Genomic DNA, 23,052 nt, shown 5'->3' with positions numbered 1-23,052 from the left:
AACGTTCTGGAAGGGGTCGGCAAAAACCTAACTAATTTTTTTTTGTTTCTTTGGCATTAATACCCATATGGAAAAAAAGTTAGTTGTAACTTTGGCTTATTTCAACTACATTGTCCTACATTCACCTATTTAAACATATTTATTTATATATACATATATCCATTTGTTCAGGACTATAGATCTACATAAAACAGTTATTATCGAAATGATAAAAAGCAACACACAATTTTAAGAATATATTAAATGGTCTTAGCATTTCCAGGAAAAGCACCCTGTCACAACTGTGTCTAGGCTTTAAAGCAGGTTTCCAAAGCTTTTTATGCACATATGACTGTTTGATTTATGCTCCTTTTTTCAATTATTTTCAATTTCAGTAAAATGTCTGAAATGTTCGCTTGTGAAAAGAACAGTCCCCCATATTGAAATGGAATCATAAATTCTTTTCTTTGGAAATAATGTATTATTTTTTTGTAAGTTAACATCCTTTCCGCTACCGTAACGTAGTAAAACGTATTAGCGTCTGATGGCCCTTTCACGCTTCCGTTGAATCAACATTTATTACACGAAATTTATTTTGGAAAATACTTCTGAAATGTCTACGTCTGCAGCTCTCAAATACGGAAATATTTTACATCCGAGGCCAATAATGACACTTTCAAACAACATCAAAAAGGACTTTTCGAACGATTTGACGAAGTCTTTGCTATTACAGACCCCTGTGGGATTTGTGTTTTTCCGAGTTCAAATAGTTTTTCGTAGAAGAAAAGCTGACATGTCGTGCTAAAGAATCGTTAAAAAGTGCTGAAAATTAATTCCCCATTAAAAAAGAAGTCCACGCGCATACATTTAAACGGGATGACCCCTGCGCCTGATCCCTGACTATAGACCAATGCAAATGCGAGTTCAAGTATAGCCTGTTTACTTTCATTTACTTTACTTCCGGAAAAAGCTGAAGGTCGTCTGACGTCATTTTCTGTGTTCAAAACACATGCCTGGCGAGATTGCATAAAAGCTGTATAATTAGATATATATTTTCCAAAGAAATACACGTCTTGCGATTAGGTACATTTAAACGTAAAAAGGATGTAAAATAAAACCAAAATATCTAGCTTCAAATTCCAACGAAATGCCTCCTGTAAATGTTTGTGAAGAAATCGCCTACGGTGAAAATATGTTCCAAGTCTATCCCGCAGACGGGCCTCAAATTTCAATTATTTTCTGGAAATTGAAAACGCCAGAGTATTTCGCAGAAGATCGTGAGTTATTTCTCTAGATAATTACGGCTAGCCATTCCGGCCCTTGGCTAACTGTAACATAGCACGCTAATCTCTGAGGGTTTACTTAATTTCCTGACTTAAATAGTGAGAAAAGAATAGAGTTTCAAAAAAGCATTCTTAGAAAGTAATTAAAACAGGTTTTTCTATTTATTTGTAAGAAATGTCGACTGAAACGAAGATGTGTATACAAGAACAGACATAGATATGAACAGGTACAGGTTTTTGGTCAGATATATTTACAAATCTCAATTAATGGAGGGATAGAAATAAGAAATCACGACGTTTAAAAAAGGGAATTATTTCGAGTTGAAAATAGAAAATCAACTCCTATATTGTAAGCATGAGACGGCTAAATTTGCTCATTTTCAAGTAAAGTTTATTTAAATGACTTCAGTTTGAATTTTAATTGGATGCAAATATGTTTCAAACGTGTATGGTATATACCTTCGTTATTGTTAGCATTGATATTTTAAGAAACAGGTTGAGGCAAAAAATTAACAGACGAGTCTTTCTCACACAGAAAGAAAAAGAGTAAAAAAGAACAAATATGCTAATGAAGCTCGTTTCAATCATTGAAAACAAAGATCAAAGCGATAAGACAATGATGTTTGCATCAAAAGAAATTTTGACAGGCGCGCAGTATGAAAAATGATATGAGTCGATATAGGTTTGATAATTCAAATCTACGTTAAAGACTGCTTTAATGTATTTTAAATGATGTTTTCTACAATTCAATGGTTAACTAGGCATTTGATAAGAATTTACACTGCATTTCTTTTTGAAGTAGAGATTCGTTTGTGTGGTCTACAGTAGAAGCCTCGGTTTCGCCTGCCTTTGGTGTCGTCTGCTGTAATATTGTTTGATCATATGCAAATTTTTGAATGCAGTATTATAACAGTGTATGGATTTCAAAGTGACTTTTTGATTCGTTTTTATTTCGTATTGTTACGAATGATAAATGTTTCTTCCCAATTCAGGTCACTGACTTTTCAGTACCTGGTAAATAAGCCATAACGAAACTTGTAATAACTGTTAACATTTTTCAAACTTCTTTTCCAAACTTTCTTTCTTAAAACTGTAAATTGGTACAATACTGATTCCAAAACTCTATACTATAAACTGTGTATCTGTGTTTCTCAATACCCGCCATAGGTTATCCACAAGGGCGACTCTTTAAAGAATGTGAGTCTACAAGATGTTTAGTACATGTATTTGTCTTTGCTATATAACTTTCCTTTGTAGTTTCTTTTATTATGTTGCACATAGTATATATGTTGTTAATAGTTGGTTAAAAGGCTCGCATGCGATTATGTTGTATTATTTCATCTCTTATTGACTAAGTCTTACCGTCTTCAGTAACTAACTGACGGACGGACGGACGGACGGACTTCACTTACTTACTTCGTTTCTTATTTACGAACGATGCCCCATTTCAATAGGCTTTCTCTTGTTCTTTCATATACACTGACATGGCGCCTCAATATATGAAATGACCCATCAGAAAGCCAAGTAGAAATTAAAGATGGTTGGGTGTGAAAATGAACTAATGAACCGTGAGTTTGTAGTCCAGAGACTTACCACTGGTCAAGTGCTTCCTTCTCTGCTAAAACAATATTTCACGTGGAACTACTCACCATTAAAGTACCCGTATCCTTGCCCCATCATTTCAACGTCATCTACGTCACCTCGGAGACCACGCATACGCCGTGGATTTCTGAAAAAATGTCGTCTAGCACCGAGCGCGCTCAGCTGTTTCATTCGGCGTTCTTTGGACCGCCTGTTTTGGAACCAAACCTGAAAATATTAAAATATAAAATAATAGATATGAAAAAATAAGGAGCAATCATTCAAAACTTCCCTTACAAATGAATTTTAAATTGACATTTAAAATTTCCGAGATCGTAATCTCGTCTCAAAGGAGTAAGAAATCACATTTTCATACCCCGTCTGCTGCAAACGCAAAAACTATTGCGTAAGAATTGTCATCAAATAATTGCAGCAATTAAACCCCGGTGTATTATAAACAGAAAATAATTTGAAATATTATTTTCAGCTTACAATGTCTTCTAAAAGGATGTTTTATAATTGATGTTTCCATTTATGCAAATTTAATTGCTTCATCAGTTTCTTTCTCAGTGTTTTTTAATAGCTTGAGATCACATCTATGTATATCAGACGATTTACGTAACGCAGTGAAAATCTAATGAGACATTATAAATTGATTAATAAGATAATACTGTAATAAAATAATTAATTCAATCCCCAAATGCAAAATAAATGCGGTTGACAAATGGTGTGTATTACGTGGAAGCATGAAAAGTAGACAATTTGACTCTGATTTTCTGTTTCTTCTAATATACGAACGACTTGCAAACAATCGCCTGGAGTAAAGTTCACTTTCTGTATATATTTGTTTCAAAGTTAGCAATTTAATTGTTTCTATAAAAATAAAATTGTCTAAAATTGCACTTAATACGTTACTACGGCGAGGCAATCAGTCAAAATTTACACCAAAAGACATTTATTGGGAAATGGACGCTGCCGAGATTAGCCGAATTAGCAGACGCTATTACCGTCTGCTTCGTTTCTGACATTTGTGGTATATAAATAGCGCTGCACATACGGTGTTTATTATATATAATTTGTCCCATTTTGCTGATTAATATACGTTATAGTTTCTTACAAGATAACATGATCTTCAAAAGTCCATAAACGTCGTTAATAAAGTTTTCAAACGAAATATGGGTGGCATAGTTTTTTTTTTTTTTTTTTTGGTTTCGCACTAGAATTTATGACTGATAATCTTTTAAGTCTGTAATCTTTAGAGACTATCTTTGTAAAACAATCAGATTGCGTTATATACCGATTATCGCCGTTTTTTAAAATATAAAAATATTTGTGCTTGCATGCGTTCGTGCGTGCGTGGGTGCGTGCGTGGAGATGGGAAGGGGTAGAGGTTTCTTTGTGGAAGCTACTGAAAGGTCGGAAAAATATTCAAACAATATATTATACAAATATATCAAGACTCATCATTATTTCATTCGCTCTGTGACATGTGTGTCTTCTTTATAATACATTCAACTATTCAATATCATATACATGAAAATGCTGAATTTGAGATTGAAGGCCTTCAGCACTTTCTATATACAACTTCTGCATCGACTCATATACAACCATTATAGAAGGAAATGAATTGAAAAGCTTGTATACGAAATATATTTGATCAAATTTCATAGTTTCTAGGTTTGTTTCAGTATTGCACACACCCTGGGCACACCGTTTTATTAACATCTGGTAGTTCATGTCAAGACCAATTATTTTTACGGGCACTTTGACCGAGTCTGACACCCTAGCGCCTTGAAACACGCATTTTGCGCACGCTTTACGGGCATTTCAATCAGAACCAGTCTACAGTTGGTTGCATTGATCTGTAATGAGCGCCTGATTGAATGTCAGGTATGATTAGAGAAAGAACAATCAGAAACCCCGTCAAGGAAATATGCGGGTATTCTCTGTACAGACTTTCCACAGCGCGTGACCACGGATATTGGTTCCACGTGCACTGCAAATACACTGTCTTATTTTGTTTTCTTCAAAAAACGCATGCAGATCGAAGAACATTAATCGTTTATCTATAAGACAACTTTCTGAATTTAGGAGATGTAATCGGCAATCATGAAAATCATTAAAAGATAAAAACGCGTAACGATTTGAAAAAAAAGTTTTTTCTGTAAAAATTCTTGAATTATTTTCCATAACATCTCATTCATCGCTACTATTTAGACTGTAAAGGACTTTATTACATACTCGTTTCTATTCCCCGTTAAGTTACACTGTTACCAGAAATGTAAATATTTTTCCATACACTGACGCCTGAATTTCATATCGGGTGCATGATGTAATTCAGTGTGTGTTGTTGCGCTATTTTTTTTTTCTATTTAGTTCAGTATTGTCAATCTTATTTAGACTATTGAACAAATTCATGATATTTACATTATATCTATACGTGTAGATGCGTATGTAATATAAAGGTTATTATCTTTGCATCGGGAAATATGCACTCGTTCTTCAGCGGAAGAATATTGCGCTCCTAAAGTCGCGCAATATTTCCGCTGAAGAACTCGTGCATTTTTCCCGATACAAAGCTAATATGTAATAACCTAATATGAATTAAGGCACCGCCTAGAATGGGGATTTATCTTTTATATATCCACTTGCAACGAAATATTCAACAATCAAAAGAACTTGAGTGAAATTTCGCTCTAACAGTTTACATTTAGTGTCATCATACCTCTTTCAGCGAATATCATTCTTTGCAAAATTTACGGGAAGCCGTGACGATGACGTCATTCACCGCGTTCTCGCACTGACTTTAGGATTTTTTGTTTGTTTTTGCACTCCAAGCAGAAACTTGACGGCCTTTGACACTTCCTTACTGTTTTAAAAGTGTTTTTTTTTCAGTTGCATATACAGTTTTCATTACGAAAATGAAGTAAAAGAACCATGTTGGCGCGGTTTACGAATTTCTGTGACTAATTCGGGGTGCTCGGATGTTCATGCAGACAACCAGTCTGCGACGTGTACGTAAACCGGAACCGGAAAACATCGAAAAAACTTACCTCAGTATATGCAAACAACAAAGACGAATAATTATATACGGACATTACCGTCTCGGGGATTTTCATCCCCTATAAATATTTGAACTCTAGATCTCCCATCTTCAAGAATGAATGTCTCTTACTGTTTCGCATCCGTATCCCATATCTAAGACCTGACATTAATTTATAAGCATTCATTTGACTCAAAATATTTTTCTCACAGAATAATTACCAAAAAACTTTAGTGTTTCCATTGCCGAGTGGTTAAGCCTTCAAATTGCATGACCCTTACCGCCATGAGTTCGAAATGGACCTGCTTTGATCGTCATTTGAGGAAGCCATCAGAATGACGGTGACTCAACGCATGTGTCCTTCCGCAATGCTCAAAGGCTCACACAAAGTCTTCATCCAGCATTAAAAGTAGGAAACCCGTCACATGACCTTGACTGTGTCGGTATGACTTTTAGAGAGAAAAAAATCTCACAAAGCATTCAGATAATTACTGCAGTTTATTTACTAATTGTATGTACAGCAAATGCTTTCAAATGAATTCTGACTGGCCCGTCACAAGCCGTCACATACCGTACAATTACGGTATTGTTTGGTCATGCATTTATAAAAGAAAACTGCAATGCGACCCTAATAAATCTGTCAACTGGAATTTTCTTTCGCATAAGGCTGAAATCTGAACTTGCTGAGAAAATAGGGTGTGGGTTACTTTTTGATAGCAGATCAAACCCAGGATCAAAGGTTTTATCAAAGTGTCTGTAATTTTGTCGTAATTACTTATTGTCCGTTCAATTTATGTCTTCTTTTGTTTTTCGTGCCATAAATAACAACAGAACACTATGACAAATTTGTTTTTAGATGTTTTTTTTCAGTGAATGTCAATTATGGATTGAGAAACTGAAAATAAATCTCTACATTAAAAAGGGTTTAGACTAACAAATAGTCAAATATATCTTTTGTAGTCATCAAATGAAATATGACAAGTTGAAAGTCCGCAACGAATTCAGTATAAAGGTCTTGAGGTACATCTAAGATTGGTCTTCATGTTACAACATAACAAACCGCGACCGCGACATCTCGGAGTGACTTCTAACCCCACAGGGACTTGTTACATAAACACTTATATTGAAAAATACACCATATAAAGACGTCCACAGTACAATACAGTAAAAATTTTGTTATTTTCACCTGTACGCAAAAATAATAAAATTTCGGTTTATATACAGATGTTACGAAGAAACGTTCATTTTAATGTCTCTAAATTCGTTTATGAGGTCTAAGCTGCGACATAATGTTGTTTTATTAAACGCTTTAAAAGTTCAAAACTTGGGGCAATATATTTTGACCACAATGATATCCATAGTCAATGCCAAAAGATTCCGACACTCGCAGATATTAAAAATGCCTCTGATTTCTAATGCCTCTATTCAGTATTTGAATATCTTAATTTTAAGACATTCACAAACAATTTTTTTATTGGCTACGCATGTCAATTATATGCGAGAGGTTAAAAATTAAAGATTAAAAATTTTCTTCCGCTATTCAATCTGTGTACTGTACAGTATCCCCTTATGACAATAAGTCACTCAAAAAAAAATCCAAACCATAATTTTCTGAGTCGCTCTAAGTTGTAAGACACCAATGATTTTGATATTTTATATACGCTTTAAATATTGACAAACGGACAACAAGTCATTTAGATAATTTTAGACTTTAATTTTCTGAGACGTTCTTGATTTTAAGACACTGATTTAAGTTTTTTTTATTGTTTTGAGGTGTTCTAACAGTTCCTGTTTTTAAGATTTTCACGAGCGTGAAATGCTCATGGCTATAGAGCGCGTACGACGATAAATAGGTCTAACCAAGAATTTCGAACTTGCTGGCCGTGCTTACTTGCTTTAAACAACGCCGAAAACAATGACAAGAACTGGCAGTGCCGAAAACTAATAACGGCAAAAAAGCACTGACGAAAACCAGGAGCCATACAAACTAGACGCTACAAGATTATTTGACTAAAACTTCTTATCCTCCAGGAAATCATCAAAAGACACTTCAATATACATGATTTAGCTTTCAGCGAGATAGTATAAAATACAGGTATAAAAGCAGCCTTATGTAATGTACACCAGTTTCGACAATTATGAAAATATAAAAAAAACATTTCATGCCGGATCACCATAAACCACTCATAAAAGATTATCTACCTGAAAACAACGCTGGCGGTCTGTAGCTTCAAAATTTCATAGTTTAAGGTGGTATGTAACTTTTGAAAGTAAATATACGATAACCATTTATTAAGGTATAAAAGACCAAATAACACAAATACAACTAGTTGATATTGTGCTTTCACAACTCAAAACAGCAGCTACGCAATTTGGTACCAAACTTTCGATTGAATAATGCGGAAACAGTTCTAATTACATTTTTGAACTTAAACTATTAAACATTTTACAATGATAAAAGTATCATACAGCATTAAGAAAATTGTCTCCCTTGTCTGAACGCTTGATATTTGTCATATGTTTTCACGAATGTACACACTGCTGTAAAATAAGGTTCATAACATAACTTTATCACATGAAATAACTTATTAATTAACAAGGCAGTCTGAAAGACAGCTAAATCCCCCGCCACTGCTATGGATAGTGAAAGGGTAAAACCTTTGATTTTAGCTGTGACCTTGACCTTGAACTGACATGGCTGACTCATGAATTCTGCACAACGTCTTGATGAGGTGATCATTTGACCAAAGTTTCATGAAAATCCTTCAAGGGGTTTAGGAGATACAGAGCTGAAACCTTTGACCTTCAGTTGTGACCTTGACCTTGAGTTGACATGGCTGACTCATGAGTTGTTGATGAGGTGATCATTTGACCCAAGTTTGATGAAAATCCTTCAAGGGGTTAAGGAGATACAGAGTGGACACCAAATGGAAGACTCAAACCTTCGACCCTTAGTTGTGACCTTGACCTTGAGCTGGCATGGTTGACTCATAATTTCTGCACATCGTTCTGATGAGGTAATCATTTGACCCAAGTTTTATAAAATTCCTTCAAGGGGTTTAGGGGATATAGAGCGGACACGAAATGGAAGGCTCAAACCTTTGACCTTCAGTTGTGACCTTGACCTTGAGCCGACATGGCTGACTCATAAGTTCTGCATATCGCCTTGATGAGGAGATCGTTTGACCCAAGTTTGATGAAAATCCTTCAATGGGTTTAGGAGATATAGAGCGGACACAAAATGGAAGGTTCAAACCTTTGACCCTATGTTGTGACCTTGACCTTGAGCCGGCATGACTGACTCATGGGTTCTGCACATTGTCTTGATGAGATGATCATTTGACCTAAGTTTTATAAAATTCCTTCAAGGGGTTTAAGAGATATAGAGCGGACACAAAATGGCAGACTCAAACCTTTGACCTCGAGTTGTGACCTTGACCTTGAACCGACAAGGCTGACTCATGGGTTCTGCACATCGTCTTGATGAGGTGATTATTTGACCCAAGTTTCATGAAAATCCTTCGAGGGGTGTAGGAGATAAGGACCGGACACGATTTTGTTTCGGGCGGAAGGACGGACGGAAAGACGGACGGAAGGACAGACGTTCTAACGAAACGGTATTTATGTGACACCCCCCTATTGTTCTAACAGTCACATAAAAAGATAAAGGTCACATAAACAGAAGGGAATGAATGACATCAAAGAGAAAGTACCGTTATGAGGTCACTTAACCATCATTTCGCGGGCACGGACGGACGGAAGGACGGACGCAGACCATTCCTATAATCCCTCCGCCACGGCGGGGGATTAACAAGACAAAACAGAGCAAAACTAAGAAAGGCAGTGTGCAAATATTTCATGTAAAAGGCACCTTTATTGTCCAAATACGTCGTGAAAATAGTTCTGTTTTTCTCTTCCATTCTGAAACGAACTTCAAACTTGTATCAAGATGTCGCACATATGGTGGCTGATTTCTGCCATCTCGTTCTGGCGTGTTGGCGTGTTTGCAGGGCGCCAGAACGCCAGGACGCCAGGACGACAACTATAAGCGCCAAGACGACAAACAAGGCATTTGTCGTTCTGGCGGGGGCGCCAACACGCTAAATTGGGAAGTTGTCGTCCTGGCGTTCTGGCGTCTTAGCGCGTTTGCAGGGCGCCAAGACGCCAACACGCCAGGACGACAATTATACGCGCCAAGACGATAAAATCCATATTTGTCGTTTTGGCGCGTTCATATGTCGTCTTGGCGTGTTGGCGCGTCGGCGTTTGCAGGGCGCCAACACGCCAGGACGACAATAATATGCGCCAAGACGACAAAATCCGTATTTGTCGTTTTGGCGCGTTCATTTGTCGTCTTGGCGTGTTGGCGCGTTGGCGGGGGCGCCAAGACGCCAACACGCCAAGACGACAAATGATGGCACCAAGACGACAAAATCCATATTTGTCGTTTTGGCGCGTTCATTTGTCGTCTTGGCGTGTTGGCGCGTTGGCGGGGGCGGGGGCGCCAAGACGCCAACACGCCAAGACGACAAATGAACGCGCCAAAACGACAAATATGAATTTTGTCGTCTTGGCGCGTATAATTGTCGTCCTGGCGTGTTGGCTCTTGGCGCCCCGCAAACGCCAACGCGCCAACACGCCAAGACGACATATGAACGCGCCAAAACGACAAATATGGATTTTGTCGTCTTGGCGCGTATAATTGTCGTCCTGGCGTGTTGGCGTCTTGGCGCTCTGCAAACGCGCCAACACGCCAGAACGAGATGGCAGAAATCAGCCACCATACGCACACACGCGTTATCTTTTTTATAATCATATGAAAGTAAGGCGGAACCTATTATTAAAACCAATGATTATTTAAATCAACGTGTTAGAATATAAAATTAAACTGCTTCTGACATGCACTTGTCCACTGCAAGGCATTGTACCATATATCGTACACTCATCTGCCACTCGTATAAGAAAATGAAAAAAAGAACACCATTTTCAGCATATTTCATTTTTAATTGAGAATTATTGATTTCATGCTAATTTTGACACGAACTATCAAGAATAAACAATCATAATGATAAATGAAGCGGTTGTAACATATTGCTGTAACTTGATATGACAGTGAATTAATATGAAGAACATTATTTCGACATTGAAAGTAAAAATAAATAAGTTAGCTGAGAAACAAGAACAAAGAACACATTTATAAAATGCAGCCTCTCCGAAAAGAACCAATTCAGTGTATGGAAGGATGAGTAAATGAATGAAATTGAGACAAAAAAGTAAAACATTAAGACAAAAGGAACATAACAAAAAATAAAGGAACGCAGTGGAGCATCGGCTCAAAATGCTCACTAATGTATCATAGTAATTCAGTACCAAGTGGTGCTTCGTACATGCCCTGTAGAAAGCACCACTTGGTAATGGATCTCTATGATACACTAGTACACAGAATAACATGATATCACTTTTATATCTAAATACATATGCATTTTATTTCACAATATTATACATAATATGTTTATGTACGACTGTATGAAGTTTCATGAAAATCGACATTGCACTAAAATTTCTATTCGCGAAAATGTTATCAAAACTGTGACTATCCCATAGAATCCAATAATGAAAGCTTGTGTGATGACAAACGTTTTCAAATCAGTCTAGCACACGACACTGCCAAATTTTCTTAGTAAATCCTGAAGTTTCAAACGTCGGGATATAATCAAATTCTACAGTGTAGACATTTTTTTATCCGAACGTGCAGAACTACCTTAAGCTACATAAAACGCCGATTTTCCCATCAAGAAAACGAAATCACGTGGGAATTACCAAATATCATTATGGGTCCACTACCTTAAAAGGTAATTTGTAAAATGAAGTTTGAAATAGAATCAATTTAGTTATTAATAAGCTAAAATCATAGTCTTCAATGTAATATATCTATGTAACATATTATAATGTTCTTCAAGGGTAAGTCTATATCATTTCTTATAAAGAAAACAATTGCTGCTATTGAACACTGCTATAATTATCGCATTGTCGCGTGTTAGCAGGGCGAGACTTTAATGTGGCATGAGCAGGATTCCGTAATCACTTCATTTATAATTATGTCTAAGTTTCAAACATTTCCTTTACGGTAATGGCAGAAAAATTAAAGACCGTAAAAATTAAAAAATACAGAATACAACATCAGTCCAGTGACAACCAAGCTTTAAACTTCACCTTCAATCGAAACAATTGCAGTGCATTTTTTGTTCTCCTGTGCCTGGTTTTTAAACAAATATTTGATTGTGTTCAACACATTAAAATGATAGAAAATAAACCAAGCTCCCCAAAATCTTATTCAGCGGCACACGCCATTATTTGCTAGTAAAACAGATCTGCTGGAAAACCGATCAGAAGTCCTGAAATTCTGAGGTAATGACAATTTGATGTTGATTATGTCAAGCCTGAAATATGTTAGTTTGATATCAGTTATCTCCATCCGAAGTCCCAAAAGGATCGTGGGTTCAATCTGATATGACCAAAATTATTCCGCGATGAATCAAAAACTTTTGTTCTCTGGTGATCCTTCGAGATTTTGCGAGATCCTCATTTGCATATCGCGACGCTACACGTCTGAGAGACTTAGCTTCTTCTTGATTTTTTTGTGAGTTTAAGACCCTGTATCTTGCCAGCGGGATAAATTTATGCGACAATCATTGCGATGGTGAAGAATTTTCTCCAATTTAGGACGTTTGTATCCGTACGGTTTACACGTTCTGTGGTATCATTTCCAAATGGATGTAACATTTCTTTTAACTCCTAAAGTTTATTTATAACTAATTAAAATACTCATTTAAGCGAAAATCATGGCAATGATGTGTTTTGAAGAATAATGTCATTTAGTTTAGGTATTAATATGTCTGTTTCTTATTGCGTGTAACTGCTTCTTACTTCAAATTGCTAATTTATTTAAGATTTTCTTGGTATATTCAAATCTCTTCTTTTACACGCCAATGTGTTCAATTTGTTACAGACATATTTATTATGTGTTTTTAAAGATTGAGTATTTTGCTACACCGTGATCGTATAAACTTCAAACTGTATTACTTATTCAGATCAGTTAAAAAAAACCTGATACAAATTAGGTAATGTGCTTCAATTAATTTGAATAGCTGAAAAGCCTATTTTATAGGATATCGAACAGTTGATTTGTATTTTCACTTGCTGGTGGTGAAACTGTGACGTTAAATTATTTTGGTGACTGCATGATTTTAATACGAAATTTTGAATTAACATTTAAACATCTACAACGTTTTCGAATGGAGTCGGAAAACAAAATAATCGCCTTATCTTAAGATACTGTAAAGAACACATGTAATGTACACATTTGTAGCAAAAACAACAACAAAATATGTCTGGATAATATTAGATTAAAATAAACTTCATCTAGATCATTATACTAAGTGCAATAGAAAAATATAGGAGCGCTTGGTTATTCCGGCATTCAGCTTATGTATGGTATTTGATGGTATGTACACAGAAAAAAAATTACAATGACTTGGTGATCCCGGAATACAGCTTATTTATGGTATCACACAAAAGATGAAACATGTTTCAGCATAGAAAATATTGTGGCCTCGGTCCGCCTGTTGCAGTGTAACAAACGGACATCTCAGACCGATGTGGATTAGGTAAATAAAAGGCACACCCGGAACCATGCTAGTACGGACGATACAAATAAAGACGATCGCAAAAGCGCATCCATGTTTGATTTGCTACGATAATTGAGTTTTTGATACTGGTTATTGGTTGTCGTAAAAGGTGGAACGGAGTCAGCTTGCGTGTATTTTCGAACTATTATATTCCGCTGTATAGAAGTTAATAGATTTGGCCCCAGATGCACATCGCAATATTTTTTTTAAACATTTACCGACGTCTATGAAATCAAAAGCATTCAAATAGTATTTGCTAAAACGAAATGTAAAGCAGTTGTACTTTAGATGACATTGTCATGAGTTACATCTCCTACATATTTTTATGAATACCATGTTGATGTATGAATAAATATGATATAGAACTCAATGTGCCACTTTGTTTACTTTATTTTTACGATAACTAGAAATAGAAATGTGTTCATTTCGTAAAAAAGAAAGTAGATCTGTTAAATTCATTCTTCTGATTTCCACATTTAATTCTGTATTTTAACAGTACCAGACATTCGTGTTGACCATCTCCTAAAAAAAGTCTTTAAATAGGTTGTCTGACAGGTAGGATGAATCATAATCATTTCTGCATTTGTGATAAATTCAAAATCTCGATTGCTTATTTCCCTTTATTTCAAAGTTATATCAAACTTTGTACTATTGGCTTATATGCAGGTACCCGTAGATTTAAGACAGTCATTTGGGTACTCCGATACATTTCGACCATTGTGCCGATCGATTTAGAAATCCTGGGAAAAAGCTACTGCAATGAAAAGGGCAGTCTGTTTTGATCTGTAGAAAAACTGTCCTCTATGAACTTGTGTCACAAACAGTGCAAACATGTAATTTTGCTGCCTGTCAAACGTGCAATCAATACATATGTTCTCGACCCGTGTTTTCAAAGAAAATCAGAAAAAAAGATTGTTCCGCGACTGTATGTATTTTCTGCGGCTCGGTGCCACCCAAATAGAGGCGCTTGTTTTCTGGGAATGCGAATAATTTCATAAATAGCAGTTTAATCATTGCGGTAATTCATCTAGATAGCATGAACATGGGTTTAATCTTTAAATCCCAGGTTATTCCATGTAAAAGGAAGGACCAGTTTTTATAGCGCCCCCTGTAGAGAGAACATCGCTTTATCACGGGAACGCCGTGCTTGAGTGCAGTATGATGTCTTTGAATAGATTGTAGAGAAATGAATAAAATGCATTAGATTTTATGTTATCGATTGATATCAGAGGATCATAAACTGTTTGTCTTAGACGTAAAATTGTTTTACGATTTTTAACAAAGTAAGTTTTTTGAGAACTGAAATTTTATTTTTGTTTTAGAGTCTACTTTTACCAGACAAATAAAGATATTATTGTTTATCCTATGAAACTCATTTCCGAGTGTTTTTTTTTTCAAAACTTTTGTAAAATTTGTGTTACAAGAACTCTTTTAAATGTCTACTATACATTCAGTTTCTTCAAAAACTGCTACGTTTTACTTTTTGCTAATGAAGTAAACCCATCCATGTGTAAGTCACCCAAGGGTTATGATATTTTAGGACACACCTGTATATTATCGCTGATGGAAAGTAATCAGTATACTAGTTTTGGATATGACAAAGTATTTTAAAACTATTTTTTTACTGTTTTTAGTCAAAATATATATATTTTTTTAAATATTTTGAACTAGAGTCATTTTCGTTTAGTGGCTGGTTTATATTAAAGAGTTTTGTATTTATAGAATCTGCCTTGTTTAACAGAATAAAATGATTTATCGACAAAATTATACATGAAAAGAAAAAATACTTGAACACATATGGTGATATATGACATTGAAATTGGGACAGCGGCAGATGTAGCAAGTTATACACATGTATCTTGACTGAACTTTACCGTTTAGATAATTATACTTTTAAGTATTTCCATTATTTTTATCGCAGTTTTTTAAGTATAAGTCTTAAAAGCTTATTTTTATCATTGTTGTGTTTTGTTGTTTTTATTTTTTCGGGATGGGGGATGAAGGGGACAGGAGGGGAGATATAAAGGTTTTTTTTCTGAAGTATTTAGGTCGTGGCAGTCAATTAACCTGCCCGGTGTTACTAGTATTAACCATCGGTTCTCTTCAAGTAGCTGACAACTTCCTCCCACTCACAAAAAAACTGACATCCTCTCATGAGAAACTGACAACTTCCTCCCATGAATCAGACTCTTTCGTCACGGTGAACATACACCTTGAACACATATTAAAAACACGACCGCCTCACTGGAAGTCATGTGCTTTACCTACTGAACTTAATCACCAGTACAGGTTAAATGTCTTCTAGAACGCTGATGCACACAAACTATACAAGCATGTGTCAATATGAAATGTGCATAATTTCTTTTAAAATTTCACCTCTAACTGCAACTAAAATGTTCAGTAAGTATTTAGTTTACTGTTCGTGAATTTTAATGAGATAAATGTGCGAACACGCTTTTAAAATGGGGTATTTTTTAATAACAAAATGTACTTTCCATTAGTGTTTTCTGTGCATCAATTAATTGTAAATTTATGCGTACACTATGCGGTTGTGCAAATGCATACGACAATCTTGTGCCTGGGTAACTGTTGTGATAAAGTGTGTTTAGTTAAGTTTATACTAATTTATTTCAGACGACTGTAAAAAAATGAAGTTATACGAATGGCTTCTGTGTTTGCTTTCTGGAGAGACCTGACTCCGAGATTAGAAAAAAACTTGAGTATGGAGACCAGTCTCGAAATGATGTCCTCTCATTGGTCAATTTCATGTTTGAGCTCAGAATCAACCAATTTTGAGACTGATCTCTTAAACTCAGTTTTATAACCTTGAACTCAGAATTCGTGCCATATTCATGAGCAGGCGCCTCCGTTGCCTCTTGAGAGGTATGAACCCGCGACTTTTGAGTTGAGCGGTCGGCACTAGACTGGCCCCCGTCTCTATGTTTGTTCTGTCAAATTTCTCATATATATAAGTTTCTTCATTACAGTGAAAGTAACTCATACTCAAGCAGGTTCTTTCTATATTGACATTTTTATTGCCCCTGTCTCGGAACATTTAGCCATCAGATAAAATGTGCTATTTTAGAGGCTTAAAATTTACTTATAAAAGGTTTGTAGTATTCAAAAAATAGCCATGCAGCCAGGGAGCCAGGCTAGGCCGGCACATTATCCCATAAGTCGTAGACCCCTTAAACGAATTAAGACACTTATATAATAACAACAGAAAATAAATTTCATTTGATTGCTCATCTTCTACTTAAATCATATACATTATCATACGGGTCATTTATATTAAACTGTTTATTATAATCCAAGATCGAGTATTTTCAAGTGTCTTGCATATCAATGAAAAAGATAGCGATGATGATAATGATGATGACTTCAAAACTGATAAAGATTTATTACTTCATTAGACCAGGCCGCAATAAAAAAAAAGTGAAAAAAAATAACAGTTTTAGGAAGCCTTAAAAGTTAACATAAATTTAAAGCAGAGTTTTAAGATAAATAGCTTTTTAACAATGCCAAGAGAAACTCTCAGCATGGCAGAACAATCTATCAAGTTTGAAACGCACAGGAAAAGCCGCACAATCCCGAATCCTGCGGGTCAACTGATCCATTTTGATTGATCAGAATATTTGCGCATGCGCCACAGGGTCCAAAAGAACAGCTATTTGTAAAACTTGCTCTTTGAAAAATGATCCTGCTTTGAAAATTTGTATAAAATAAGCCATTGCTCATTTCTCAAATGATCATGGGGGCCGTATAAACGGTGACAATGACCGTCGAATATATACGGGATGGGTCGAAAATGTATGAATTATTGTAATAACGTTGCGGGACACCACAGGTATATGACCGTACCGTTCGACGTTATATTGTTAAACTATCTTTGAAATAGAAATCGAAAGCGTTTTCTTTTTCCTTTTTGTTGAATAGATGAATGCAAAGATATCAATAAATTTTTATTTTAAAAAGATTACCGTTACAAATGTCCGATACTGTTATATTGTAACATATTTTAAAGAATGTATTCTTTTCTTTCAATAAAAGTTATAAAATAAATTGACCATCTAGATAAACCTTTTATTGTATTAAAAAGCCTATGTCGCTTTCTATCTCATAACTTTGCACAGTTCGTTGGTGTTCCGCAGTAAATTTTTACTTTTGCCATAAATATATACTTAATATCTTATCGCGCTTGTTTGGGTGTCAAGACACCGAAATTTATTGTCATTCGTACAAAGCAAGTGATTTTATTTCCAGATTTACATTTTTAACACGTCATAGAAAATTCTACAGGTCATTAATTGTAAAAATAAATCAAGAATTAACCATATACAGTTACGCACAATTTTACTTTTATTGATATGATACCAAAATGATACCCCAGTTTTATGACTGTCTAAGCAAAGTTAATATTTATTTGCTTTAAGAATATTTTACTACTATGTATATAAAAAATAGGCAAAACAAAAACTTCCCTTTAAACACATTCGTAGAATGATATAAATATAGCCAGACCTTTACTGAAAGCTTTGGGGAAAAAAACAATATATATAAATAGTCTTAACATTTACAGGAAATCATTTTGTAACTAAGCTTTTGTTAATATCATACTCATTAAAAAAAGATCGCTCTAAATTTTCGTAGGAAGGTATATACTAAATATATAAAGGCAAGAGACCACTGTCAATATTCCTGATTAGAAAAGTTTATTTAAAATAATATGTGGTTATAATATCACAATTTTACATTTTCCACTCAAGATTAATAAAATTATGTCTAAATGGCAATTTTCATCAACTACTTTTTCATCTTTTCAAATAAAATAGGTAATTCTTCTTCTTCTCCTCCTCTTTCTTTTTCTACTTCTCATTAATATAATTATCATCATCATCATCATCATCATTATCATTATTATTATTAGTTAAAAGAAAATGGATATTATTAATAATAATCGAATCCAGAAAATATGGATTATTGTCAAATACCATGTTTTCTCTAAATCCCCTGTATTTACTTATGTAGCTTGTTTTCGATAACTATACAATGTTTAATGCGTATACACATGATTTTTTTTTTTACTTTTGTATCAGCCACGTGGTGCTTGTCCGTGATATTTTACCTTTTTTTAGCATCTACCACTTTTAAAGTATTCAACGTCAAATATTTTACATTGATTTCTTTCAACCTTATCAAAGTTTCCTTGATCCCTCTAATTACTTGGAATATTTTCCCCTTTAATCTCCAAATTTATGTATCACCGGACTAATTCGTGTTAAAATTCCGTAAACATCTAAGTGATACGAACAGCCGGGATTTTTTTCACATTCAACCTAGCGGGTAATTCAATCCACGTAACTGTACAGTTTTTCTCATTCGTTTGTTCAGCTGTCCGTCCGTCCGGCCGCCCACAAACTTGCTCATCTTGTCTACCCATCATTTATCTTTACACTAGCCGGACCATTCACTACTTAACATGTGTTTTTGAAATCGTACGAACAAAAAGCATACATATATCTGTCATAGGTGATCTACGCATCCATTGGTTTGATATTGCCTATCTATTAAATCAAAATGGTATAGATGGAAAATGGCAATAATACCGAAACAACTGATTAATGTGTGTTTAAACCAATAACTGGATTATCAGAGATGACAGATCTAAGGTACAAACTCAGCCATGCCTTCCCATAATACACTTGTACTGGTTTTACCACAACACCGGCTAACGACCTCCTTAACTGTCTAAAGGAGTCTAGAATATTAAGAATTTCATTCTATTAACGCATGATTTAGATAAGGTTACTTTAAAGAAGCAAAAGCGTGTCAATACCACGATTAAGTTTGTTTTCTTTTGATCTACCACCAGACAGACATTTAATCATACAGTGACATGATGCCAGTTGTATCACTTAAGGAGGATTATTAATCGTTCCGCATATTCTGTTGTAAAAGTTCCATCTGAATATGAGCAAAAGCGTGCCAACCGTCGGACCTCAAAGCGGTGCTATTAAAGTGTAATGATTCTTAGAAAGGAGACCTGTCGCGTATATGTGAATATGCGCGTATCTTTGTGTTGTTTAATCTTTTAAAGAGAACAATCACTTCAAGAAAGTGTAGAATTTCATTACAGAAATGATAAGAATTATGTAGAAACAGTCCGTATGCTGAATCAGAAGAGCTTAAGAACTGTATTTCGAGGCCACCGGTTCGGGTATCGACCTTATGATGTCCAGCCTTGGGCCTTGATTGTATAAACTCTGATATCTTGTTTAACTTGCCGAATTTCAATAAAGCAAAGGAAGGCGGAAAATAACTGGGGGTTAAGCGACCCGGTAGCTCAGTCAGTTGAGTAAACGGCACACCGAGGCCCTGAACTCTAGTCCCAGTCTGGCTACATGATTTTTTATTATCTAGTGACAAGTTTAACTTATAACTGTAATACATCTTTGCAATTCCATGCAAATCGGACTTCCCTTCGATCGGCAGAAACGTTGTGGGGGCACTGGCACATATTTTAGCGACGTTAATCGGTATTTTTAAATCTCTTAACTGGATTTTCTACACTTCATTCAATTATTCAAAGCGGGTCTGGATTTCATACGTTATCAGCCATTCTGTTTTCATAGCATTTACCGACGAACGCAATGTACGGAATATACATTTCCTACATAAATAAACTTCAGTGTATACAAAATTTGATAACGTTTCAGCACTCGCATGATTTACAAAGTAGAGTTTGATTTTAACCAGTAGCGCAACATCCTGGCACTCTCCAGGAAGTCTTGAAATCCAGAACTACTTTTTTGGGAACTACTTTTTGAAGTCCAAGAGTCTCGTGAAAGGGCACTTGTGTTTGATTAGTCTATGATTAAGTGGATAAATTTAAATGTCGGAAAACATAATCTGATTAAGTACTTTGTCTTAAGTGTAATATGTTTCGTTGTGTATAGTAACATGCACTTCTCTAGTTAATACCGTTTTCACATTCCCCAGATCACGATTACACGTACTGTATAGGAACCACTGTCTAGGTAGTTGTCTAGGCAAGTAAAGTCTGGGTCTTTCTGGGCGTACAAATTTTTCAAGACTTACAAAAAATGACAAACAGGACTTTCAAAGCTTACACACTATACTTGTTCGTGCTTACAAGTGTTTAAGGGTTTGCAAAGTTCTTAAATTCTACAAACAAACATCATACATCAAATATGTCTCCGGTTAAGAAAATTAGGCTATAGGTTTATAAAGTGCGTTCAGTCTTTTTTGTATAAGCAAACATTTTCAAAAAAGCAGGTAAATATACACAAAATCAGATGATAATATGCATAATAGTGGATGTGAATAGCTCTAAATTGTTGGCGATGGACATGTAATAGCAGTCGACAATTTCCGTAAGGTTACGTATTTTCGTTTACAATTTCGGCATTCTTCGGCCGTGGCTCATACAAGGGACGTCTGCGGAGATTTTCGACCGGAAATGTTGCCAGTTGTCATTATGACTGTGATCTGACTGCCCATTCTCAAAATAAATGCTCATCATAGGAAGTTAGGCCATTAACCTAACTCGAATTCTCCTACTTTAGAAAATAAAACCAAGTGCCTGTGTTACTTCCATACTTTCTTTCATGCAACGTGCTTTTCTGTTCTTATATTCTTCATTTATTTTACACATATCCCTTCTTAGAAAAAAGTGAAAAAAATTAACTTATTTTAGGAGTGAACCTATGCTCTTAAGAATGTGCGTTTATGAAGAATGAAAATTACCAGATATTTTCTGTTTACTTTTATTCAAAATGCATTACAATTATTACTGTAAAGAAGAGAAAGTTCCCTTATATATAAAATTGCAATTGCAAATTGCAGTGTCGTCCTTAACAAAAGTTAGGGCTCATTCATGCAAAATGACTGGCAAAACTTTTATCTTCAAATAATCTGTAAAGATGAAAAAATGCTTTACATCACAATGACATGTTTAAAGTACAAAATAACTCGAACTTTACAACATCATCCCAGTGGTTTTTGAAAAAAAAAGCGGATCAAATTTTAATCTCTATTCATAAGACGTTTGATACTTTTTCATAACTTTATGAAAAGAAAGCTACGGGTGGCTCTCATGAGCTTTGTCGTTTAAGATACGGGGCACCAATAGGGTACTTTATTTATGCAGTACATATCGACTTCAACTATATAGTATCAAGTTACTTTAGCAATTCTGTTCGAAATATTTTCCTGGGGTCGGATAGGCGGTACCTGTTTAATAGCAAAAGAAATGAGCAACAGCAATTAATTTTCAGAAGAACAATTCACAATAAAATAGTTCCCAATAATATAGTTCCCATATTTCTTTTAACAGTATAACCTCAGTTTATGACACTGTCGAAGACAGATACCTCTCTACAAGGGCATGCAATTCCTTTCCAATGTCATAAAATTTTCAGTAAATGCATTTCTCCAGATCAAAATTCTCTATGAAATAGTCTTCCTACGCGTACACATGTTCGCCCTAGAAATGTTACTCTGTATATAGTTCACAACTGGTTGGTGTGTGTGCTTTTAACGTATCAAGTTTCAACGTTTAATCATGTTACAAAATACGCAAAGAATAGTCATTATACTATCTCAAGACTTCTTTAAGCGTCTTATTTTCTCTTGTCAGACAAATTAAAGGGAGGTAATAAAGTAATAGTAATATTGAAAAGGGAGGTAATTATCAATACTAAAATCTAATTGAAATAACTATTCTGATGTTAAGATATTTAAACTATTTCTGCTGTCTTTTTCCTTAATATTTAATGTTTGAGGCACATTAGAATTTTTTCTTTAGGAATAGTTGAAAATCACCATACTACTTCACAAATGTGCATGTATACATTGAATGATTTTACGTATGGGTGTAATCCTTTATCAGTGATAAGACATACAGAAATGGTGCAGTTTATTTTCCTATACTCATTTTTAAATCTTGATTTGATTTGGTTCCAACATGCTTTCTTCTAACAAAGCTTAGCCTACGCATTTTTCTGATATTTAATATAATACTGGGTAACTAAATACCTAGGCTAGTTTCTCATTCAATGTAATATTTCACATCCTAGTTTAGAATTCATTGTTGTTTCGTTTACTTAAACAGCTAATTATCAAATTTATTATTGGTTGATATGTTTTGCCTTTCTTTTATATGGACTGCATATGATTACTGTCGTTGAATGTCCTATTACAAATCACTGTCTTCTACCAAATGGATTAAGGTTTCTGTTCGCAATAGTCTTTTCCCCCATTTTATTCAACGTTTCTGTGCATGGCAGCAGTGTGTTATACCCAGTATACAAACTGTTTACTTGCTTTTGTACTTAAAAGTCCGATCTAATGTTTTAATGCTAAATAATCATTAGATAATAGTGTTCTTCAAGTATGGAATGTGCTTAATTAAATGGTCAGTAAAACATTTTGTTAAATAGTACAAGACTTACATAGA

At 35.0% G+C, this 23,052-nt stretch overlaps 1 protein-coding gene across 1 annotated transcript in view; it reads right to left on the bottom strand.

Annotated features, from left to right (window-relative positions):
• LOC123534021 (LIM/homeobox protein Lhx1-like) overlaps positions 1–23,052 on the bottom strand; it is a 49,442-nt gene that overhangs the window by 6,742 nt on the left and 19,648 nt on the right. Inside the window, exon 4 of the mRNA XM_045316053.2 lies at positions 2,912–3,071. Coding sequence (XP_045171988.1) covers positions 2,912–3,071 — 160 coding nt within the window. The remainder of the gene's footprint in view (positions 1–2,911; positions 3,072–23,052) is intronic.

Source organism: Mercenaria mercenaria, chromosome 12, assembly GCF_021730395.1.
Source record: "Mercenaria mercenaria strain notata chromosome 12, MADL_Memer_1, whole genome shotgun sequence".
Lineage (NCBI taxonomy): Eukaryota > Metazoa > Mollusca > Bivalvia > Venerida > Veneridae > Mercenaria > Mercenaria mercenaria.
The sequence above is the reverse complement of the archived record's forward strand: the minus strand, read 5'-3'. Positions and strand labels throughout refer to the sequence as shown.